This window comes from Triplophysa rosa, linkage group LG14 (assembly GCF_024868665.1).
Source record: "Triplophysa rosa linkage group LG14, Trosa_1v2, whole genome shotgun sequence".
NCBI lineage: Eukaryota > Metazoa > Chordata > Actinopteri > Cypriniformes > Nemacheilidae > Triplophysa > Triplophysa rosa.
The window spans coordinates 1,915,826-1,942,070 of record NC_079903.1 but is presented as its reverse complement, the minus strand read 5'-3'; the positions used below and the strand labels follow the sequence as shown (position 1 = coordinate 1,942,070).

General features: G+C 38.1%; 1 protein-coding gene across 1 annotated transcript; it reads left to right on the top strand.

Moving 5' to 3' along the window:
* Positions 1-261: 261 nt before the first annotated feature.
* On the top strand, positions 262-25,269 carry nsg2 (neuronal vesicle trafficking associated 2). Its single transcript, XM_057350367.1, has 5 exons — positions 262-459; positions 886-1,044; positions 4,340-4,459; positions 23,446-23,556; positions 24,170-25,269. Exons 2-5 carry the CDS (start codon positions 916-918, stop codon positions 24,359-24,361), a joined length of 552 nt encoding a protein of 183 aa, XP_057206350.1. The 5' UTR covers positions 262-459; positions 886-915; the 3' UTR covers positions 24,362-25,269.
* Positions 25,270-26,245: the final 976 nt, after the last annotated feature.

The window sequence follows — 26,245 nt, the reverse complement described above, 5'->3', positions numbered from 1 at the left end:
GAACTATCACAAAGGCTAACAATCTATATTACATTATATTGTTATTTAAATAATCTATTATTGTAAAATCTGTTTTGAAAAAGCAATAACAATAGTTAAGGCGGTTTTTAGTTTGTACCGAAAACAAACAAAACACATCAAAATGCTACTGCACTTCTCTCCGTTTTCCACCAGATGGCAAACAAGACTGTGTCGGCTGGTAGTGAGCTTCAGGGTTTCTAAGTGTCGGGTAAAAAAATGTAGGGTTTCTTTAGATCCCCCTAGTGGCTCGAGTGTAAGTTAAGGGTTTGGATGCTGCGCGGTGCGCGCGGACGGAGGCCGTCAGTATCTGCATCTCTCGCATCAGCGCACACACTCACACATACAGCCTCTCCATCGCGTCGCTCCACCTGTCCTCATCAACAACCCGAATCAAACCGGTCTCTGAGCCTGAAAAGAGCGTGGAAGTGAAACATTTAGGTGAGTACGTGCTTAAAACGTTTTCTTCAGCTGGTGCGTTTCGTGTTTGGGAGAGAGATAAATTGTTTTGACTGGTAAATCAGCCTTCAAAGGGGTGCGGATGCTTTATGTCTGTGACTGATGTTTCGACACCTGCATTTCAAACAACTAACAGGGCTTTGTTTTGATCAATGCACGGAATTTTAATTTATTTTGCGTTTATTCACATAGGCTACGTCGGTTTATAAAAAACAAAAACCAACATTCGCGTTTTGACTGGAAACAGACGGACACGCGTGATGTGTTTACCAAATGCATTGATATATAAGGTGATGTGCCAGATGTGTATATAGATGTGTTTGTTTTGATCAAGTAGTCCATATGTGACCACAAGCAACATTTTTAATAATATTTCAAAACACTTCCTAAAATCCCCCTTGTTTGTAGGCTTGTGAAACGTGAAATAATCCTTTAAAGATGGTCAAACTGGGGACTAATCTTCAAGACAAAGGAGCAAAAGCAGTGAGTGTTGAGGACGGCTTTCAAAACGTCCCCCTCATCACACCCTTGGATGTCACTAATCTTCAGTACCAAGCCCCAGACAAGGTAAGATCCATTTTTCATGGAGTCTTGTGCAACAGCACGACTACGGTTTAGATCGTAAAATATATCCCTCACCTGATGTCACATAGGAAAACAATATGGAAACGTGTCCAAACCAGTTCAAGCAGCTAGAAAGCATGCTGGTGTATTAACCCTGCTGTGTGCTAACCTGTCGGCTGCTGTTACATTATAGTCTTAATGTATTAAGACTATAATATAGTCTATTTCTTCTATTTACTTTTATTTATATTTGCTTGCACTGGTTTTGGTACGCACAGTTTTACTGCAACATTAAGGTTGCAAACCAGTCCGCTTGTGTGCGTAAGGGTGAGAGCTGTGACACTTTTTCAAGTGGTGCTTTGGACCTCATTTGGGATTTCGCTGAGGATGGCACAATCATGCTTCGCAGCTGCTAACTGAAGTGGCCCGTCACTTTTGCCAAGCCTGTGCTCAAGGCAGTCACAAAAGCGCACGCTGTCATATTTTAAAGGCGCGTACCACCCTAATCTAAGGCCCCCCCTGCCTTTGCTGGGTAATCCTTTGGGTCTCTGTCGCTTTATTGGCCTGCATGACAAAGAGAAAAAGGCATTTTATGTCAGCTGTCATATGGAGGCTGCTGCGTCCTCTGTTGGATTCCAGCTCAGAGGTGAAGAGGATGTGTTGGACTATTAACATGTCTATGTCAGCGAGCGAGCCTTTCCTCTTTGTGGACGCTAGTGGCTCTCATGTGTTGTGCATTTGTAAAGAAGGAGTGGCAGAAAATGATATATTAATATAGACAATTTTACAAATCTATTATTTGGATTTATAGTGTTTCTTGGTTTGCATTCATGTTTTAATTTTACCGACAGAATTGTTTTGTGTTTTGTGAAAGAACTGTTTCATCGCCACATCAACGACTGTCAGATTCATTTATTTCGCTTATTTCATGGCTTCTTGTCATATAAATATATAAGCGTGAACTATAGATTTTTTGCATAAATTGTTTTTTTGCCGTGTAGAGACCACAGAGAGGCCATGTAAGTTGCCATGGACAACAGGTTATGGTTATTTTCTCTACTATAGTAGTCAATGATGTCCCAGAAATGTCAGTTGTTAACATTTTTCCAAATATCTTCCTTTGTGTTCAACAGAACAAAGAAATTTATACAGGTTTGGATCAGGTTTGGAACTACTTGGGGAGTAATTTTTTTCATTTTTGGGTGAAGTGTTTAATTTAATTTGGAAGAAAAAGGAGAATGTTGTATCTGAAGTCACTGTGAAGTAGAGCTTGTTACAAACATTTGTACAATGATCATTAATTTTCAGTCCTGACATTAACGTCTCTAAGCAGGACAGGAATGAACCTCACGGGAAATCATTATGTTTCTCTTGAGGTCTGCAGATAAAAGTCAGACAGTAATGACTGCAAATTATTTGAAAGCTCTCCTAGCAGTCTTTATTTTACATTAGCAAAGTCATCTAAAAAGACAAATTAATAGTATTTTATGGCAATAAGAAGTGTGCAAATTCTATAAATGTATTCAGTAGCCTACGTCATTCTTTCTTGAATCAAAGATGGGGTTGCAAAATGTGTGCAGAAAATAATGTCAGAAACAATGACATGGTAATGGTATAAAGGGTATTCTTAGTGAAAAAATGTTTCATGACATCCACAAAACATACATACTGTATAATTTTTAGTGCAAGTACTCATCCAAAATCTGGTTCAAGCCATTCTTCAAAACCCTACAATATTATCTGCAGACTACCACATTCATCATCTGCTCATTACATGCAGATCACAAGCTTCATCTCATCATTATTCACAACATTCCTTAAGCAAACAGGTTGTCATTACAGCATATCACACCCATGTTCAGATTGAAGTGAATAAATCCAGTCTGAACTGCAGTAGTCTCTGGTGTTGACACTATCGATGGCTTAAATCAGCAGCAATAAAGGCGACGCGCAACCTTGCTTGCAGGCTGCCGGGGCATTCTGGGGAATTGCAAAAACAGGAATAACTATCCCAATGATAACAGGGTGTCACATGTAGCTCAGGTGATGGAAGGAGAAATTCAAGTAGACAAGATTGTTATTCAGCGAAAAAATGAAATGTCAAAGGGTTTGGGATGGAGACAGATAAGCAGTAATTATAGAGTTCATGACAAGTGCTGAAATTCTGTCATTCTGTGGACATTAGAGTTCAACAACGTTGAGCTTGAAAATGGGGTGGCAGGGATGGAGGTCAATGATGACATGTCATCATCTGGTGGTGGTATTTCTCTGTACTTCAGCTTAATGGTTTGCCAAAATGTTTAATTTAGAAACTGGCTCTTACAGGTTGGAACTTGAACTGACCACATCTCAGTGGATGTTGAATCAAAGTGACAGGTTTACATTTAATGTGCATGTTCCTTGAGAATAGAACCTGTGAACCAATGCTCTATTATGAGCTACAGGTTTACAGAAGTTAATTGAATTTAGTCAGATTCATTAAACAAACTATTAGTTCAATCAGTTACATGCATTAGTTCGACACAACAGGATAATGGACAAGAGCGGGTAACTTCATTGATAATTTGTGGTTTCCATCTTAAAAGCTGCTTCAAGTGTTTTGATTGCATGTTTATTACCAAATTTTTTTTAATTACTTTGAATTTCATTTCCAAAAATGAGTCTTCACTTACTCACCCTCAGGTTGTTTCAAACTTGTATATATTTCTTTGTTCTGTTGAACACAAAGAAAGATATTTGCAAGAATATTAGCAATTGTCAGTTCTAAGACATTCTCCACTACCATAGTAGGAAAAAAACTTTTTGTTTGTTCTGTTGTACTCAAAATGAGATAATTTTGAAGAATTTATGAAAACAAACCGTTCTGGGGCACCTCTGACTACCATTTAATATTTCCTACTATGGTAGTCAATGAAAATTGCTAACATTCTTCCAAATATCTTTCTCTGTGTTTATAATTTACACAGGTATGAAATGACATGAATGTAAGTAAATGATAACAGCATTTTCATTTTTGGGTGAACTATCACTTTAAATTAAAATTACAGTTCTGTATTGTAAATAAAATACAGGAACTGAATTTACAAACGTAATTTACTTGCTTTAGGGCTGAATGGGGTTTCATTTTGAACCTACAACTTTTGCATGTCTTAGACTCAGTTGAGCTTCAGGAACACTCAGTAATCTGTGAAATCGGGAAACTACAGTTCAAGATGTTTTTCGAAAGGTCTAACATAATTGGGGCACGTTGGTGAATTTGCTTTATATTTGTTTTGATGGTTAAGCTCTCTCTGTGCAGGCGGTGGTAAAGACACGGACTGAGTACCAGACGGAGCAGAAGAACAAGGCCAAACTGAAAGTCCCGAAAGTTGAGGAGTTCACCATCAGCATCGCTGATGGGGTTTCCGAAAGGCTGAAGGTACGACTGAGCTTTTTCTTTGGCATGTTTGCCTGGACGAACACATCAATAGAAACAGTATTTGAACATTGCAACTCCCTCTGACTTCTTTTTAGTAGTGTTTTTATTCTATAAGCAAACAAATACATTTTCTATTAGCTATGTTAATTATTTCAATTCATATTGTCTTGGTTGGCTTTTTCATGGCTGATCTTTAGCATGTATTGAAATGTGCATACTTGATACTGGTCCTGTATGGTGTCGTCGCCAACCCTCATAAACAATTCAAGATAACAATATTTTCACGATATGTTAATTTTTTTTTAAATAATGCCATCAGTCAAATTCATCTTTGATGTTGTTTAATTTGTGTTCTCTTTTTTGCCAACGAATCACACACCTACATGAGTGTAGGGAGGCAGAGAGAGAGAGAGTTTGTAACCATTGTGGCTCATAAGGCAAAATGTTAAATGGGTGTAATACCACCACCCAATATGTCAGCGAAATGTCAACCAGATACTGCCGTTTAATTATTTACATTATTATCATATGCATAGTATTACAGTTATTAATATCACATCCTTATATTGTGACACCCCTGTTCACCAGCCAGCCCATGTTTTGGTCATTTTGCTAATTCTGTGAGACCAGAACATATCCAGCATAAACCAGCTTGGATTGGCATGAAAGTTCATGCTGGCGGATTTTCAGCAGGATTGTAGCCTGAAAAAGACCAGGTTCAAGTGTTGGGGTTACGTTGAAATTTCAACCACATCTTCAGCCACTTATTATAATTTCATGTTTTTATCGTGTTATTCATGGGATAAAGGAGGGAAAGACCAAAGCCAGATTCGATCCCAGTTTGCTTGCAAATGAGTGTCACCTCACATGTCCAACTCTTTTAACTCAACCTATTCAAGCATGACAAGGGTCGCCAGTTCTTTTTTAAAGCTTGCTTTCAACTCTGTTTGAATCTGGATGGAAACCTAGACCCAGTTGTAGAGGTTTCTAGCACACAATCAACAATCTCTGAATACTGGCACTCTTGACTAACTAACTATTCAAACTTTACAAACTATAGATAAGCACTGTACGTCTTCACACAACACATTTCCGAATGCCACTACCCGGTACAGTCCAAATGACAGAAGGAGGCGGGGGTGTTTGGGAGAGTCCACTTCCCAGGGGTGGACAGGGTGATAGAGAGCTGTTGGCAGTGTGAATGGTTTGGACTTCATTAATGCAGAGTTGCAGAGATGAAACGTCTAGAGGGACATTTTACGGTAGCGGTGAAGGTCATTGTAGAGACAGATGTAGAAGACAGGAAACGCTGGCATAATCATTAAGTTCCTGCTTAAATGATGCTGAATGAGACTGCCAGTCTCCTCGGAATCACAATGCACCGACAACAAGAACCTCACGACCCTGACAACTGCCTTGTTCGCTCACAGACACAATGGCCTCCTTTGGTGTCTCTCATTATCGTTTGATGTATTAAAGGAGACATATCCCAGCTTTCTTTAATGGGCTGCTCGTAGAAAACTCTTGTTTCTGGAAGGTTGTTGTCTAGGACGAACCATTCAGAATACAAAGAGCTAACTCGCGTCTGATATCTCCCTGTTGGATTTGTTCATATTCCCTGCTGTAGCTCCACTAGCAAGTGGAGAAGGTACGTTCCTTCTCATTAAATGTTCAAAACAAAGGTCTCTTGGTGTCTTATGCAGCCAAGTGGAACATATTAAGAGATCACGTTGAAATAAATGCGGTATTAAGACAACCTAATTGTGCAGAGAGGTCTTGCGATTTCGTTTTGTTGTTAGAACCCTGGATGGCAAGTTTGGCAGGTGAAGGAAGGAAAGGGTTTGCGGATTTGTATTTGATTTTTACAGTTTTACAACTATTCCCGAGTGCTGTGCTACACATTGATACATTTGATATATCAATGTTTATGTATATAAATCAACCCAAAGTTATTTCACTGTAACGCCTGTGACATCACAAGCGATTTATCACATCAGCATCACACAAATACCCACATTACTGCCATGCCAAGATTAAAGTGATAAAAATAAAAATTCTGTCATCATTTAATCACACTTTTGTGATATCAGACCTGTATGACTTTCTTTCTTCTGCAGAACACAAAAGAAGATATTTTTAAAAATAGTGTGAACTGGCCCCCATTCACTTGCATTGGTTTTGTGTCCATACAATAGAAGTGAATGGGTGCCCGTGCTGTTCGGTTACCAACTTTCTTCAAAATTTCTTCTTTTGTGTTCTGCGGAAGAAAGAAAGTCATACAGGTTTGAATTGACAAGAGGGTGAGTAAATAATGACATAATTTTCATTTTTGGGTGAACTATCACCTTTAAAAGTAAGCCAGACTCATTCGAAAGCATGTGGAAAGGAAAGAACCAGATACATTTTTTTAGAGCAAGAATTTTTTCATAGGTAGTGCGTTTTATTATGGTTGTGGTTTAAGTTAAGTACATGCTGTTAGTTTTACATTATATTGGTGTTATGAAAAGACATCATTAAACTACATTCACATTTGCATTTAACTTGCCGACTATGACACATCAGAGAGAATATTCGGTCTGAAATATGTAGGAGGTGACTTAAGGATGAATTAATGATGACAAGTAGGCAATATTATCGGTGGCTTTATAAAACTCGTAATTCTAACCTTAAAGCTATAGTGTGGAGGTTTTTTATCCAATTAAACGCTGCCATGTAGATGATCATTTAAATTCTAAGCGATTGTTTAAAGCGACGATCCACCACCCACAGCATCCACACACGTGATACATTAGCCGGACATATGAACATAAGCATTTGTCTTTAATTATTATTTTATGTCTGACAACAGAAACATTAAATATATAAATGAATATAAACAACAACACCTTTATTGGGCCTTCAGTTGTATTAAAACAGTTAGTTCAGAGAGTAAATGAAAGTTCAGCATAATGACATCACGAACATGCTAATTAGCATGTACGTAACACCACCTTGCACCATAGTGACAGGTAAGGCGGTGTTCACACTTGACTTCTTTTTTGAAGCTGCTAGCATCTGTTTTACATTATAATCCTATGGGGTAAACAGTGTTTTTAAAAAAAGTCCTGAGCGCTTTTTTAAACGCCTGCGCCAGCGTCTTTTTCTGCAGCTCAGAGTGTGTTTTGAGGTTGAAAAAACACCCTACGTCAAGCACCTTTTTCACAGCTAACCAATGACAGAGACCTGTCGTTTCCATAACAACATGCGAGGAACGTGATTGGTTGAGAAGGCTCAAGCTCGAAAAAATAAAATGGCGGCCGAAAGTGCCCGTTGGAGCATAGTTTTATATACATGTAAGTTTAATTTTCAGTTTTGATTGCATTTCTAGCGAGAAATTAGTATTAGAGTTTTTAAATATGTGATTGGTTATTGCAAAGTAGCTCTCTGTTTATAATTCAAATAGACTTCCGTTACTCTGCCTATGAAGCCCGTCTCTCTAAGCTGCCTTCGTACACAAATGGTATCTTTGAACATCGCCCGCTGCTATTCGTAACCACAACATTGTGAGCATTTTTTTCCCCTAAAAAAGCGCCATTGTCAACTTTTTCTGCTGCAACCTCAAATTTCCTGCGAAAATGTACCCAATCGTGCTAATTCATTTTTTTACACTTATACATTTACTGTTTTGAATCGAAGTATGATAAGTCACTGGTTGAATAGTGTTTGTGTTCTTGCTCAATAATTGATTTCCGTTTATTTTTAACCAACTTCAAGTATGTCATCTGGTGCAGGCCAAAAGCCTCATAGACTTGCATTAAAGGGATACTTCACCCAAAATAGTAGAAAATATTTTGGGTGCTTTCCTAAACTCTTCCAAATTTGTCATGTTTATATATAATAATAATATTTTTTCCTACTATGGTAGTCAATGGTGCCTTTGAGGGTGAGTAAATGATGACAGAATTTTCATTTTTGGGTGGACTATCCCTTTAAAGAAGAAATTTTTATACAGTATAGCAGGAACCGCTTCGTCTTGGGACTCTAATGACTTCAAAAATTTACATTCACCGGCAGTATATATTTTCTACAGTGCTTTAGACACCAAACAGAATTGCAGTGCATTTGTTCGTATGTTCGTCCAGTGACTGAGATTGAGGTGAGACTGTTAGAAGGTAGAAACTAGGTAGAAGTGTTTCAAACTTGTTTTGAATCAATCATCATTTTGCTATTCTGTGTGATGCATCTAGTGCCACAAAAACAGGACAGTAAAGTGAACAGCCTCAACTCTTTATGCTTCAACAGCTCCTGCGTAACCGACTGTAGCGCACACACATACACACTTATAATAGATAACATGTCAAATTACAGCAACACACCGCTGCAGAGCCTTCAGGCAGTGCTGCAAACCAATTAATAATCTGCCTGAAAATAATCAAGCTTTCTAATGGAGAGCGTCTGCACACTGACACATGAATTCTCACGCACGGTGCCGAATGGATGTCAAGCAGACATCAGACATCAGGATGGGTGGAGAGGTAGAGAAATAGAGGACAGTGAACTGGAATGCTGCTCTGTTCGTCTCGTCATCTCCGGGAGAACAGCAGAATAAGAATGAAGAAGAAGGGCTGGGTGAGCGGCAGACATGTTTGCTAGAAAGACCGCTTATATGGCTCGCCCACACTGCATTGCCGAGGACGATGGCTCTCATTTAAACCCTTATTGTCTCCTTTTAACATCTCTGGAGAGCCAGTGGGAGGGAACAACACTAAAAAAGAGGGTAAAAATAGCGGTCATATTGTGATATATGTTGTGATCAGGAACGGATTGACAAAAGGGCTAGGTGGGGCTGAAGCCCGCGGAAGGAGGCGGCCCTTGATTGGCTAGAGGAAATGGGAGCTGTCCTTACATCATTGATTGACAAATCATATAGGGGGTTGGTTTTAAAATAGCAAGAAACTATTGTAAAATGTACCTGACTGATGACGTCCAATCAAAATCACTTTACAGTTTGCGCCATCATGTCGGGAAACGCCTCTTTGCGTTATGCTTTCACATGTCGAGAATATGAAGTATTTCGCTTGGCTCGCTGGTGTTCAAAAAAATGATAGTGGTGCGCAAAAAGGAGAAATAAAGTTGAAAGGGAAAAACGTGAGGCTAATCTTACAGCTAAAATTCCAAAACGAACTAACTAACTACTTCAGTTCCCTTTCGGACAAAACATCTGTGCCCAAGGAAATTCCTGTGTGCAGCGGCAATACACATTTAGCATCACCCACCGTCGCAGAGCAATGTGCTTTACGTGTTGAAGGTTAGCAGCAGCAGTAAGTTATTGCTCTTATAACCAACCCGTTAGAAAGCAACGGTGAAATATTTGTGCCGGCTCTTACATCAGACAGCACATCTGATCGGTAACAATTGCGAGGGAGAGCACTCCTTCTCAAAGTTATCTTTTACTAAGTCTGGTTTGCGGTCATCAGTGGGACAGGAGTCAATGTTAATGTTTTTTTAATAGCCTGGAAGGTTTAGTATGCGAACTTGAGTTTGTATAAAATAGAGATTAAATATAAGTATTAAATATAAAATTAAATTACAATAATAGAAAATTTGGTAAAATAATTAGAAATTAAATATAATAGCAATTAAATTTAACTAACACTGTAGAAGAAACTGTGGCAATAAAATGAAGGGGGCTCTTGGGTTTGCTATAGCCCCAGGGCCCAATGTGTTCTTAATCCGGCCCTGATTGTGATATATTGTATATATTGTAATATATTGTGATATCAGTCACAAAATGAGACAAAATTGTAAATAGTTAGGGCAGTCGTGGCCTTGAGCAAGGCACCTTACCCCTACTTGCTCTCCGGGCACTGCAGTGATAGCTGCCCACTGCTCCGGGGGTACGTGTGTTCACCACTTGCTGTGCGTGTGTTCACTACTCTCTGGATGGGTTAAATGCAGAGGTCATATTTCGGGTATGGGTCACCATATCTGACTAATAGGTCACTTTCACTTCACTTCACATTTACTCTGTAACTTTTAAAAGTAACTAAAAAGCTCTCCTTGTTATTCACAAACTTTTAATCAAAGTTACTGAGTGCAGCTGTGACACGTCAGAGGGGACCTGGCCCTCCCGAGTCGACGGAGTCTGGGATCTCCCGATGTTTTTTCTCTGTTTATTTATCATTGGAGTTTGGGCTCCTCACCACAGGGCCACGTTGGCTAGCTCACCGGTAGTAGATATTAGATTAGGTTAACATGGATTTATTAAAATGATCTTGCTTGTTATACAACACCATGCACTTTACTGTATTTCACATTTTCTGTGTTTTTATTTTCCTCCTGTAAAGCTGCTTTGGAACAATGCACATTGTGAAAAGCGCTATATAAATAAAATAGAATGGAACTGAATTAAATTGAAAAACAGTGTGACATTGTTGTACATTTGTCTTTATATTTGTTCCTCTTTTATTCATACTGTTTTAAGAGAATCTAAATTTGTGCTCTGCCAGTAAATCACTTTCATTTCGTACATGGCATTATTGTAATTTTTCTCAATACAATATATTACAAATTCAAAAATACAATGTATTACATGTCAATGTTTGGTATTGGAATGGTTATTGAAATCTATGAACGGTTTAATAAAGAGCATACAGCAAAGGTATTGTGACCTTACCAAAGGACAGTTTTTATTTGAAAGTCTGCAAGCGTTCGAAAGCGTTTCTCCTTTGTCTGTGCAATGTAACTCACCCTCTCATTGACAGATAGGAGGCTTTCACGCAGAGCGATCCATCCACTTTTGTACAACCCTGCCAATCCATTCCCCCTATACACGCAGTAAATTGTTACAGGGCATTTGCTCAGTCGCAAAATAAAGTACCCAATCTTGTGGGAGTGTCAGCAAACAGAGACGGTTGTCACCCAGCCTGGAGTCAGGAGACCATGCTATGCTGCGGTGATGTTGACTTGCTGGAACCACCCCCTTCTGATGATTGCCGTTCATTGAATTTGACAAATCGTTTGCTTGGGCAAAACCATATGTCGTCAAGCAGTGACCCCGGGTAATGCATGGGACAACCGCTGTCAGAGTGATTGATCGTGTTGAATGATGGTGATGTGAATCTCCATGGGCAAGATAAAAACATCTCATCGGCTGTGGAGATAGTCGTGGTTAGATGAGGAGTTTCTGTCAGTTAGTGGACAGACTGTAGGTGGTCCGTGGACGTGCTACAGTAAAGGTCCTGAATGACTTTCTTTCGTCTGCAGGACACAAAGGAAGATGCTGGTATAAAAGCATTGAAGCATATCTTCTTTTGTGTTTCACAGAAGAGTCATATAAAGAACCACATGGGATTGAATACTTGATGAAAAAAAATCAATTTTTTGGTGAACTGTTCCTTTTTTAATGGTGGTTCTAGCCTTGTAAAATACATCGAAACATTGCTGTGCTGTCCCATCACTTTAAATTACAGAGTCTTTCTACACTTTGTCCAGAAGTGTTTAAATCATCCAGCAGGCTTGTCTGCCTATTTCTTGCGAGCGTTACATCACACTGTTGTATCTCATCCGTGCATTTGTCGTGTTTTGTCAAATCATCAGGAGTTGTGTGAAAGCTTACTGGAATAATCTGTCATGTTTAAATGCGACTGTGTATTTGAACTGCTTTGGGGGACGTGATGTTCTCTGTTCATGGCGACAGAAATGATTTATGACACCAGATGGCTTTTCCTCTGTTCAAACCCTGATGAATATCACCTTCCACCGTTGCTGGAGAAGCATGGCTGTTTCTTTTGTCTCCATCTTTGTGAATAGAAATATCATCCATTTATTGACACGGACAGAGTGAGTTGTAGCAAAGGCATTTTTTGGCCGTTGATGCCTGGTGATAATGCGACAGTTCGTCGAAGTACGTTTTCGGCTTTTTTACTATATGATGGTTTAACAGACAGACGAGTAAGTTCAGCATAATGCTAACACATTGTGAGCTTGCCCAAACAATTAATACTCCAATATATCTGGACGGTGTCCACACAAAACACAGTTAATGGATGGATTTTAATACAAGACAATTTAAGATGAGTCTCACAAAATGTCAAGAATGGGTTTATCCGCAAATCAAAAGATGGAAATGTATAATTCTTACATTGATAGCAATTTATATTTCATTAATTCTTAGTACTGTAATATTACAATATTTCATAATGTTAATATTTACTCAAATGTAGTGCTTTTAATACATTGGCCGAACAGCTGATGGTCAGGGCCGATATATCCTGTCAATCAAAAGAGGACAGAAAAATGCAATGAATTTGTGTTCCGTACAGAGAAAATGTTAAGAAACATCATCAGTTTGATGTTCAATATTAATATTGACAGTGTGATCTTGTATCACACTGAAGGGGCTTATTTCGCGATAACAGCCGGCTGCTTGTACATTATTCCGCTTATTACACGGCTACTTGCCACATGAGAAAAAAACATAAAATGTGAATTTGAAATATTTTATTAGCTCATTTTTACCGAATGCAGACCTTCCGCGAGAAAAAGCCGTTTAGTTTCGGTTTTAAAGTAAGAAACGACGTTGAAACGTCACGAACAGGCAAATTGGTTTAATCATTTGTAAATATAATGTCATATATGTTATTAAAAGACATATTTATAGTTAAGTTTTGTGTAATATTTAACTGCCCCTCTCAAAATGATTTGCAGCATCCGGGTTACAGGGTGTTATTAGTTTTGAGCCTTTGTTATTTGAAAATAACAACCCTTTGAATGTCGCGACTGGCCAATCAGAATCAAGCATTCAAATTAGCCGTGTAATATGAATTAATAACATTCAGAAAGTTAAGAAATATTCAGAATTCGTATCAGTATTGATATCACTCACAATAAACAGCTATTGGTATCGCTGGAGAAATTTAGTATCGTTGCAGTAATGAAAGTGGGATATGCTTATTGAAGAAAATTGTATTGATTTCAACTATTTATGCAAAATACAATTCATTATATCGTATTGGGGGGAATATTTGAATTAAATTAACCTAATAATTACAAATTTCAGCAAGGTTTCTTAGTTTAAGTGACATTTCGTCAAGCCGTATGACATTTATCCATTCACATTTAGGTTTTATCCGAAGCGACTTACAATGCTGCAGTCTATTTTTTCATTAGTGTGTTTGTTCGCTGGGAACCGAAACCGTTACCTTTGCCAAATTTTCGACTTCAAGGGTGTGTTCACATTTGCAACCAAAAAAAAAACTTTTAGTCCTGGTTTGCTTAGCTTTCACACTGGCATTTTAACAGTGAACCTAAAGATATCGAGCATAAGTATAAAGTCGACTTTATTCAACGTGATCGGACATGCTCAATGTACGCGTGCGCATACCGTATGAAACCAAAATGCCCTAAGAGTCTTCATTTTCCTATTTCTTTTGTAATATGACAGGACTTGTCAGAAAATTTGCCAATGCTAGTAAAAATTGCCATGAAAATGGCAAAGCATGCAATTTATTGCATCTGACTACACAGCAGAATGAGTTCATGGTATTGTGTGACACCAAGTGTCTCTCTTGAGCACAAGCCTCTTGCCTGTGTACCTGTGGGGGTGCTTGGGGAGCAATTAGTGACAGAGCAGCTCTCCCTGCTGCACAGGTCCTCTCTCTCTTTCTCTCTCATTCTCAACGCGCACTGTTAGCAGCGCTAATGGCCAAAATGCCCACAAGCTCGCTGGTGTGAGAGACACGGCCCTGGAGAGCCTGTCTTGTTATTCTGCCATATTGTTGATTATCCCAACCCCCCCCACACACACACAGAAACCTTTAAGCTCTGCGGTGGATCTGAGAGGCGGTTAGCACAACTTAAGTAGACTACATACAGTATAAGACGATTGAAGTACAAATGGACATTTACAGTATCGTAAACTATTGTACATTGTAGTCGTCAAGCAGTTTTTATGTACCGTATACTTAACAAATATGTCTCACTACTGGTTAGTTACCTAAAGAAAAGTACTGCAAGATGTTTGGAGGTCTCAGCTTGTCCATCCAATGCAGATTAATGCATTTTAGGGTGTCACAGATGACAAGAAAAGAATAAAGCACTAGGTTGGTCTTTTTTGTGTTTTGCTTAAACATTGTGAAGCATTCTCAGATAAAACGTGTTTGTCAAAAGCTTGTTCTTTTTGTCTCCTGCAATTTGGGTATCTCTGAAGAGACCCAGGCTAATTGGCTCATTTCAGAATGAAGTAATTGGAGCTGAACATGACATTTCTCTGCATCCCCGAGGAGAATTAATTCCTGTCGCTTCCGCTTATAGGAAATGGAATCGGTATGACTGATGCAATGTTGGTGTTTCAGTCTTCATAGTTGCCAAAACTGTTTTGGCTTATTCAAAACATTTATATGATGAATATTTAACTTTCATGCTATTTAGACCATAATTACATTTAAAAACTTGCTTCAAGGCGAAAAAACATGAGTACCCAAATAAGTTTTAATACAGTGTGGAACTTACTGCGGAATTGAGAAAGCTTTAGCCCCTACTATAGGGAAGTGTTATGCTTATATTTAAAGGGACAGTTCACCCAAAAAGGAGAATTCTCTCATCATTTACTCACGCTCAAGTTGTTCCAGACCTGTATACATTTCTTTGTTTCTGTTACTGTATATAAAAAATAAGTTATTTTGAAGAATGTGGCAAAACCAGATGATTCTGAAGCGCCATTGACTACCATAGTAGTTATCTTTTCCTACTGTGGTAGTCAATAGTGCCACAGAACTGGTTGCAAAAATTCTTTCAAATATTTTTCTTTGCGTTCAGCAGAACAACACACTTTAAACAGTTAACCTCTGGTCTGTGTTTGTTTATCGGTCTGGCTAGTGTCTAATAATATAACTACTTATATTTGATTTAATTTGTGTTAATATTAATTTATATTATTATTTTATTGTATAACAATTGTTTTAAATAAACAATTTAGTTCGGTCGCATTTAAAGAAACCATATGGTACATTGACATCTAGCGGTTGAGATTGGTATCGCAGTCTAAAAAGAGACAAGTTTAGCCAAGTAATGCTTCTTCTCGGTTTCTTTTGCTTGTCATCAGAAATAATCTACAAGCACTCTATTGTTTGTGAATGTGTACTGCAAGATAAGGGCAGTCCACGAATGCGCTCATACGCAGTTACCGTTAGTTTATGTTGTTGCTTTGAAACCGTCTATACTCATAAATGTTTGGTACAATAATCTATATTTTAGATAAGCTATATATTATTTATTGAAAGACAAAGACTTTTCTCAGTATTTTTTATACCTTATACACAATCTTGATTTTTTTCCCACTAGGATTGTTGCACTTCATTCTTTGCGTTCCTGATGCAAGACACATGTCAGATGAAACGAGGTATATTCTATGATTCCCTATGCTGTCTACATAGGTAGCTCACTAGGTTTTGGAGCAGAACGAGAAGAGATCCCAGACAGGGGCATTGACTCTGTAAATAGTGAATAAACACATTCATCTTTTCCATTCCCTTGACGTGCAATGCTTCACAGAGACGCTCCCCAGCCTCTCTTCAGCCTGTTCCACCTCTTTGCATCTGTAAGCAAATAGTTAGGAACACATAAAGCCTAAGATTACAAATCCCACAAAATGTTCTTCTGAAAATCTCTGTGAGTTTTCCAGTGTTTGTCTCTAAAACACTCTAAAATCCACCGTTGGCGAGAGGGTAATTCTGAAAGCAAATATCTAAGGCATTATTTATCAAATAATGCCAAAAGCTGGATAACTTTCTTAATGCTCTGTGGCTAGGCTTGGCTCACATCTCATAACGGAGTTACTCGAGAAAAGCGAGTCTTCAGCCTGCTATAGCTCAGGGATCCATTGATTTATTTATTGACTGGCATCACACTGCTTTGGGGGCACCACTGTTATGCGGCAAGAGTAGATATGAATGTCAGAGTCTCGGACCCCCTGAGGAAATTGTGATGGATGGACCTGCTCGCACATATGGAGTGGAAAGTGGTCTGGCTGTGCGTGTGGGTGATTGTTTCAGTTGCGCTTGAGCGGAGACACCGAGACCTGCAACAAAAGATGCTCATTGAGCCAAAACTCGAGCATCCCAGAATTCTCATAATTTACACCTATTGGAAATCAAATCACGAATGAGATGTCTCTAATATCTTTTTCTTAGACCGCAGGGAGATGAAATATAATGATATTGCGCTTTAATGAAGATCGTACAGTGCCATAGGAAACTTATGCTTAAGTGTTTATTAGGTTCCTCTTGTGAGAAGACCGCAGTAATATTTTTCCTAAAGCTTCTTGAGAAATCTTAAACTGTTCTCAGATTTGGCGAAATACCAGTCTACAATCAAAAAGTCAAGATATAACAAACTCAATTTCTCGTTTTAATATTTCTCATGAAACTCTTCCAGTACTAAAATTGTCTGAGCCGTCCTATTCACATTCATTTAATAGCTCTGTACTGCCGTGTACTCTTGTAATGTTTTGTCTCACTAGTGTCTAATTTTTCTTTTCCTAAGAAAAATGTTAATAGACATTATGAAATGTAAAAAAAGTAAAAATATTTAGAGAGAGTTGGGCAGTTATTCACCTATAACTTAACCTAAATTTATGGAACATATGCTCTTTTAAAAGTAATTTTGAATGTCCTTGCAACATTTAATATTTTATTATAGCACATTATATAAAGCTAGACTGAAAGCCTATTTAGGTAGCAAAACTAGTAATGGCAGACGCAAAATGGTTCCTGCCTTGTGTGTGAGGATACAGTGCATAATATTGGAGGAGTAAATGAAATAGTGCTATAATTACGATAATTATACAAATGCACCTTTGTGGAACGGTCGAAGCCATTAGCAAGGTTATAACAGGATAAAATCTCTTTCAAACTATAGGCTTGTTGAGGATAGGAAACGTCGTCCTTAACTGCAGAACATTCGAGCAAGAAAAGATCATGCAGTATTCATCAAACAGAAGTAGAAAGACAGAGAATATTATACAGCGAGCATTATGGACAGATTTTGTAATAGAGAGGAACAAGAAGGTACAAAGAACAGGCTCAATGAAAAAAAAGAAACCTCAAATCTGACAGTAAAACATTGTGATGTCCTTGACATCTAGAGAGAAGAAACAGGAAGATCTTGTATTTACACTAACTGTATGGAACAGACTGTGATGACGTACAAGTAGACAACCACAAAGTACAGTACACTCAAACTACACTCTATAAAAAATAGGAAAATGAACCTGTATTTTTCTGCCATTACATTCTTTGTTATATTTACGGACATTTCCGTTAATTCTAAAAAACAACGCAGTGCAAAATTGAATACAGGTGAAACGGCTGTAAAAAAAATGGACAAAACATAGCTTCTTAAGGTCTTTGCACATACAGTCCAAAATTTTCGTATGCGTTTTTTCGTATTTGCCTCTCGTTTGTACGGTGTCTCTGAATTGTTATAAAATGCCACTCAAAATGCTTGCTACGGATGCGAAAACGCAGAAAATCGAACCCGGTCCGAATTTTTTTATGACGGACGAAAATATCGGAGGCAGTGTGTAAATGTGATTGACACAAAGTGAGGTCGTATTTTTTAACGTTTGGAAATTTCGGACGCAAATTTCGGACTCAATGTGCAATGGGCTTTATTCTTATTAACACAGTAAATTGTCCACTGTTTTTTATGGATATCTGGAGAGAGCTATCTGCTAACATTTTCATTAATCTTCATGGCAGTTAAGCAGATGGTGTGTTTTCTTGATAGGTGCAAACCAACTAAATGAAAGATTTCTCACAGTACCTCTGTTGGTTGCATCTACTGTTATGGGCTAACTGGACTGAGCTAAATGGTTACACCTAGGCCCGTTTTTGTTTTAATTACCTTAGTAATAGTGTGCTTTTCGGACATACAAATGAATGTCATTCTATAATGAATGCCTTTCTTTGAGGTAACACGAGTAAACCATGTGATACAAATATGGCACTATACCTCCTGATCAGTGTTGGGTAAATTACTCTGAAAAAGTAATTAATTACTAGTTACTAATTACACATTCGATAATGTAATTAGATTACTGTACAAGTTACTCTCTTCAAAAAGTATTTAATTACTTATTACTAATTACTTTCTATATCCTACATCAACATTGATGAGTTAAGTGATTCAAGGATAGACATGAAACCGCTCTTTTAATTCATTTAAATAAATAATATAAACTACATAAAGTATTATTATTAATTACAAATGTGAGAATTATACATTAAAGCACAGATTTTTAAGTTAGACTTTGAATTTTGATGTAAATTCCTCTTCTGCACACACACATATTACACAAAGTATTTAGTTTAATTACATCAGAAGTAACTGTAATTAAACTACAGTAACTAATTACTTAGTAACTAGTTACACCCAACACTGCTCCTGATATATATTTTCTTTGCTATATGATGGTCCCCCTCGCTATGTTTATGTGTTGTTTTTTTGTGTGATTTCTTTATCAGCGTCATCAAGCAGTGCCTGTTTTTAATCAGGTTTTTCTTAACAGTCGTTCTGTCTGATATTGGATAGTTCTATCCGAAACTCATGCCATTGGTGAGCCACCATTGTTGTGTCGGGCTTGATCGGAATCATCAGAAAAAACATGGCTCACTTCTGGTCGTCTATAAATATTAATTTGGGATTGGAGAAAATATTTTACCCTCAGCTTTACGTCTTTGGGCTGCGTGCTATGATTTTATATTTTATTATTTTTGTAAGGGAAACCAGGATTGGTGACATGGTCGACTAATATCTGGTCCAGAGTCAATTTATGGTCCATATTTGGATTATGTATAATATCATGTCATATATTTTATTGGTAATAAATATAATTGAGAAAAAGATACAGTATTTGCTGGGTATAACCCCCAACATTCAATTTGGGAAATCAATATGGAAATATCTTTATTAAATTTGGTCTTCCTCCACTCCTGAATATTTGGATCATAAATCATATTTATGCAAAGAAATTATGATATCAGACCAATCTGGAGTTAGTTTGGTTCAAAATAATATATCCCTTGTATTTCTTGCTCTTGAAACAATTGCCTTTTAATGGCATAGCATAACTTTATAAATAATAATAATAACAATAATATTTATAATTATTTACATTACTACTTTTAACATTAAATGTGAAAATTATACATTTATTTATTTCGCCATTTACATTTATAATATATCATAAAAATGCTGGTCTCCGCACATGCAGAATCAGCATAAAGCATTAATACCCCCAGTGCTCCAGCCAAGATAAATCCACCCTGGGGATTATAGTTTTCCAAACATAGATTATTCTGACCCCAAAAAATAGGCGCCGAAGACCAAGAAAAACAACAAAACCCCACAACCTTGAATCTCATCGGAAGGGCACTGCAGTGATTAATAAAACCTTGTGCAAGTATGAGCAAAAACAAACAGGAAAGCAGATGGTGGCGTGTCTGATATGTCCCAAACACGTTGACGTTTGAGTGGAAATGACCTCATTTTGTGGCACCTCTGTCCTGAGACCAGAGTCGAAGTGAATTTTTCCGATCTAAAGTGGATCCAGCAGAGAGAGCTTTTACGCCACCCTCTCTTTCGTTCTTTTGGGATGGGGGTGATTTTAATGTCCGTGAAGACAGTCAAGCATAAATAATTTGCAGAAAGTAAATGAGTGGAGCCTTTTCAGCATGACGCCATGGTGGCTTTCACCTGGAATGCTGTTTTATACGGCCGGCATCAGCATGTGCTCGAAAAAGACTTTCCCTGCAAAGCATTATTGGATTTATTGTCAAATTTCACCGCTGGTAAAAGTTTCCCAAAACACATACCTTTATTGAAAATGTTGCATCAGGTGATCTGACAAAGGGTGGTTTGAAATGCAAAAGTGGTTTAAAGATGCCGCTCAGAGCGTGAATGGCACACAGCCATTTTGGCATCTTTCCCACTGCTTAGCAACACAAATGCGGCCAATTTTGGCTAAGGACATCAAGCTGTACACTTGTTTAATCTGTGCTGAGAGAACGGATAAATGGAGAGAGAATAAAGGTCATCGGAGTTTCATCTATTCAAGTTCAGACAGAATAGCCTACATAAATCCGATGCTATACAGTAGATATGGAGGGAGAAGGACAGTCTGGGCATCTGTATCTTCTCTTCATTTTCTACCACAAAAACATCATAGATCTGTTCCAATTTCCAGTGACCTGCTGTTTTAGTGCCTGCGAGGCAGCAATATTATTTTTCTGATGTTTGATTGCACAAAATGTATGAAAAATTTCAATATTTCATAAAATACCACAAAATCTGATTTTGTGGTATTTTATGAAGTATAGAAATTTATCTTACATTTTGTGCAATCAAACATCAGAAAAATAATACCACCAAACAACAAAATTGATGTTCTAGCATAGTATCATTGAATATGTATTTAGTTTAATTAAAATTCTAAGTTTAAGATAATACGTCTTTATTTGGGGGGCCACAAAGCAATGCGACCCACACAAGGGGGGCCTTACAACGAAAAAGTTTGAGAACCACTGCCCTAGCAGACACCATAATGTTGTGGCCTGTTTTGTGTTGCAAGTGTACATACGGTGCTTAAAAATATTGTCTAGGTTGGTTTTAGACCAGATTCCACATATATGTATAAAAAGATTGCATTATTTAAAACATGCACTCACAATTTTTACGTTTCTTGTATCTGTGTTGCAAGAATAGTATCCACCGTGCAGTGGATTCAGTTAACATTGTTAATGTGGTTCGACCAAACAGACGGCATTCTCTATGATGGTGAAAGAGTTCTGAAATATTCAGATGTCAGTGGGCTTTTTCTCATCTATCTTTCATTTCCATTTGCATAATTCTAATTAGTCGGTGCTCAAAAACATCCATTTGCTGTCTCCGGGACTAAAACGCAGAAAGTGGCCCAGCTTTTACCGAACTAATCGCCCCTGACAAATTGGTCTGGTCTGGGCAGGAATTGCCTTCTATAAGCCTCGGATTTGTATTTTGGACCACACGGAGTCCTCGTTTGAGCCGCTTTGTTGAGACAAATGTGGCGTGACAGATTGCGCTGCATCCTGTGAGGTGAATGTTCTTGAAGTTGACAGTGATGTGAAAAAATTAGCGCTGCTGGGTAAAAAGACAACGGAGTTGCGATCACACCATTGTCTCCAAGCGAACATTTAGTCCCAATTCTGTTTTTGTATTTGCGGTGGTTTAGATATAACATTTACATTTACTTTAGTCATTTAGCAGACGCTTTTATCCAAAGCGACTTACAAATGAGGTAAACAATAGAAGCAATTGGAACAACATAAGGACAACAAAAAGCATAAGTGCAGTAAAAACTGGTCTCATATAGCCTACAACAGTATACAGTACAGAGCCAAGGATTTTTTTTAAGGATAGAAAGAGTAGAAAAGAAACAGAAGTCAAAACTAATCGGTCAGGTGTTGACGGTAAAGATGTGTTTTCAGCCGATTCTTAAAGATGGCTACAGAATCAGCTGATCTCGTAGCAGCAGGCATTCCACAGATGTGGAACAGATCCAGAGAAGGTACGTGAGAGTGATTTTTTTCCATTTTTGGGAAGCGTAGGGTGTTCTTCCGGGTACATAGGTCTGTATAGCGAGTGAAGATAAGGGGGTGCCGAACCAGTGGTGGTCTTGTAGACCAGGAGCAGAGTCTTGAACTTGATTCGAGCGACTATAGGGAGCCAATGTATCTTAATGAAGAGAGGAGTGACGTGTGCTCTCTTCGGTTCATTGTAGACCACTCTTGCCCCTGCATTCTGGATCATCTGTAAAGGTTTGGTTGTGCATGCTGGGAGTCCAGCCAGTAGCGCATTGCAGTAGTACAGTCTGGACAGGACAAGAGCCTGGACTAGGATTTGCGTAGCATGCTCGGACAAGAAGGTCTAATTTTCCTAATGTTGTAGAGGTGTGTGCTGGCAACATGATCCGTGAAGTTTAGCTGATCATCGATTACCACTCCCAGGTTTCTGGCCGTTCTGGGAGGTGTGATTGTTGATGAGCCTAGTTGAATGGAGAGGTTGTGATGAGTCTTTGGTTCGGCCGGGATTGCAAGCAGTTCTATTTTTGCAAGGTTCAGCAGCAGGTGATGGTCCTTCATCCAGAGAGAAATGTCACTCAGGCTTGCTGAAATGCGTGCAGAAACAGTTGGATCGTCAGGCTGAAATGCCAAGTGGAGTTGTGTATCATCCGCATAGCAGTGATAGGAAAAGCCATGTTTCCGAATGACAGAACCTAGGGATGTCATGTATATGGAAAAGAGCAACGGTCCAAGCACTGAGCCCTGAGCTTTGCTGTAGTTTTGCAGCAGGTTTGCCAGTAACTTTCTGTAAATTTAATTACTACTTAATACTAATTTCCTATTAGTACTGTTTTCAATTACTTTAATCAAAATTAAAACACTTTGACTTTTGAGATTCAAAATGAGCAAGAAGAGACTGGCATTAGCACAGCAACACTGCAAAAATTGACATTCTTCCTAAGCATTTTTGTCTTGTTTTCTAGTAAAAATATTTAGAACTACTTAAATTATGATAAATTTACATAACAAGAAAAGTGATGTAGATAAGATATTTAGTCTTGTTTTATGAAAGAAAAATATATAAACTAGGCACGTTTATGCTTAAAACAAAATTGTAAATTAAATCTACAGTAAATTACTGGCAAACCTGCTGTGAAATTACAGCAAAGTTTTTATTTCAACCAAAACAAGCTTCAAACCTTTTTTGTGATCTTATCTCTCTCAATTTCCAGTTCATTTCAAGAAATCTTTCATTTTGAAATGTGTGAATTACTTGTACTGAGTTCTTGGGCATTTTGGGCATATCGTTGGGCTCAGACTGTATTTAAGCTATTTATTTTGTAACATCCCTTATTAGGATTTGTGGTATAAACTGTGGTAAAATGTGTGCATTTTTTCCTATTGCAGGTCACCATCCTTATTATTCTGGCTTTGGCCTTTTTGGCCTGCATAGTGTTCCTGGTGGTGTACAAAGCCTTCACCTATGATCACACCTGTCCTGATGGCTTTGTGTATAAGGTAAGCGGATGCAGGCTTCATGTTCATTAAACTACAACAACAGGCCAGCAATAAATACATTTTTCAACTTGCGCTGAAGACGCGATTCGCATCTATTCACCTTTTTGCATTGACTTTGCATGTAATTTACTCACGCAAAACGCTTAATTCACGTTTGGTATGAACGCAGCATAAGTGTGAGTTGTGTGTTGGATCTTACAGGGTGAGACATGGGTCAAGCTGAATGTTTGACACTCCATATGTTCCAAAATGAGATCTCCTTTTTTAACTGTGTTCCCACAGCATACCACACTTAATAGAACATATTTGGCAAAAAGTTGGAAATTGCCGTTGACTCAAGACATATCGAACACAATTTTATCTACAAAGACTAAATTCATTTGTTTACGGTATACTACAATACACAATTTGATCTGTTCACGCTAATGATCTAATATTTGCAAACGTAATTTATCTTATTGTACATCTTTATATTTTAAATGTTTGTCAGAGTGAAATTCACAGTGGATTTCTAGGAATTTACTGTAGATCAATACAAAGAAAGAACAGCTCGACGTGACAAATTTCTGTGTAAATGGACATGCTAATGTTACATTTCCACTTTTCCTGACAGCACAAGCGCTGTATTCCTGCTTCACTGGAGGCCTACTACACTGCCCAGGATGCCAACAACCGCGGTCGCTTTTACACCGTCATCAGTCACTACAGCATGGCCAAGCAGACCAGCTCTCGCTCCGTTTCTCCCTGGATTCCTGCCGGCAGCGCCCAACATGATGTCAAGCCTCCCAAAACAGACACCCAATGAGATTTGCCGTGCTGATTTTTAAAGGGATATCATCACGTTCACTTACATCCCACAATTCCCTACCTCCCTAATATTTCCACTGGCTCATTTGTTCCTGTTATGTTCAACGTTTCATTTTTTGCAGCATAGTTAATCTCTCAATCATTTTGTAATTTGTTTATATTTGTTTTTATTGTACATTATTTTCTGTTTAATGTTCTGGTATTGTTTGTATAAAGGCATGACTGCGCTCTTGTCGAGCAGTTTCCCCACACGGTGTCTGTGAGTGTCAATGACCCCTTATGAAAGCAGAATACCCATAAATCCCTCTTGTAGTTAGGTGATGACAACATCTCAAAAGGCATGATAAAACAAAGGGAGTTTTGTGCATTTTTCCACAAAAACATCATGCTCTCGTTAGAAAATGAAAACAAAAACCTACTTGTTAGAGTCATTTTCATGTAAAACTTATTACGATATATTACTGAAATATTGATGTAGACTAACAGTAGACCATCAAAAGGACACATTGTAAATGTACAGAATGATATGGTTCCTACTTTGAACCTCAATGTAAATAACCAATGAGAGCAATTACCCATGTTGTGTATCTTCGTCAGACACATTGTAATATTATCAGCGTTTCTCAATGGATGAGCAGAGGTGTTTAGAGCTTTGCGACCTGCTTTAGCTGGTGTCTATGCTTGCATTTAAACAGGGTCACTGAGATGATTTGATGCAGCGTCTCAAAGCTTGATTTTCTGCTATGTTTGGTCCCACTTCAGCTCTTTTTCCATTTTTATATTTGTTGTGAGGAAAAACTGGATTTTGGAAATCTTGTGCTGTTGTTAGTTGAGATGTAGCAAAGCCTTGAGTATTTTCAATTGTATATCCTTTAGGTTCAAAACAATAAAGATATACAAGGTGTTCAGTCGTTGAGTTGGGTGTGTTTTTATTTGCGACTATAATCAATAAAACATCCAAGACAGACAATAGCGATGAAGAAACCACACTTATATTGAATATCTCTATTTAAATTGATTCAGATATTCAAATTATTCTCTGTGATACTTCATAGTGACACATCAACAGCCTTATAAGCCTATTTTACCACAATATTCTAAAATGACTTCACAAATTTCATTCTACTGACTCGCGTTGATAAACACATTTCTCTCTCATGGTGTCACGGCTGGCGTGCAAGAGAGAAGAACCCAAGCGCAGGCAGGCAGTGAAGGGGTTAACAGAAAATATTTATTACAAACACACACAACACAAAACCCACGAGGGGGTATAAAACAGGAACTAAACTAAGAAACAAACTTGAAATAAAAGACTTCCCACGAGGGGGGCAAAATGAAAACAAGAACACTAAACCAAACTAAAGGACACGACCAAACGTCTTAAATCATAAAACACAAAACTCACGAAACACGAACAGGGCAAGGACCAGGAACATGGGTGAGAGCACAAACATAATCCACACAGTACAATCAACGAGCACAGGACAAAGAAACATGAGGGTATATATAGGCAAGACAAACAAGGGATAAAGACATGGGGCAGGTGTGGGTAATCAAACACTTAGGGAAGGATAACAAGGAAACGAGAGGAATGGGGCCAATGACAAGACACTGGAGAGAACGTATATTACTGTCAAACGGACAATAATATGTTTCTCTCCACACATAACCAAAGACTTTGTCATGGCTCTGCTACAGGACCAAGAAAAACATGACTAAGGAAGCAGAGCCATGACACATGGGTTGATGGCAGTCTCTGATGATGAGTAAAGCAGTCGCACATTAAGACTGACAGCTGGTTTATTTCTGCTTGGTTTGGTTAATGAGCAGTTCTGTTCGTATCGTCTGTTCATGACTTTTCTCCAGCTCTGAGAACTGGAGA

Excerpts from the sequence above, each read along its gene's own strand:
- nsg2 (XM_057350367.1), top strand. The coding sequence starts at position 916 with ATGGTCAAACTGGGGACTAATCTTCAAGACAAAGGAGCAAAAGCAGTG. Across the intron at positions 4,460-23,445 it reads GGGTTTCCGAAAGGCTGAAG|GTCACCATCCTTATTATTCT; the intron begins GTACGACTGAGC and ends TTCCTATTGCAG. Across the intron at positions 23,557-24,169 it reads CTGATGGCTTTGTGTATAAG|CACAAGCGCTGTATTCCTGC; the intron begins GTAAGCGGATGC and ends TTTTCCTGACAG.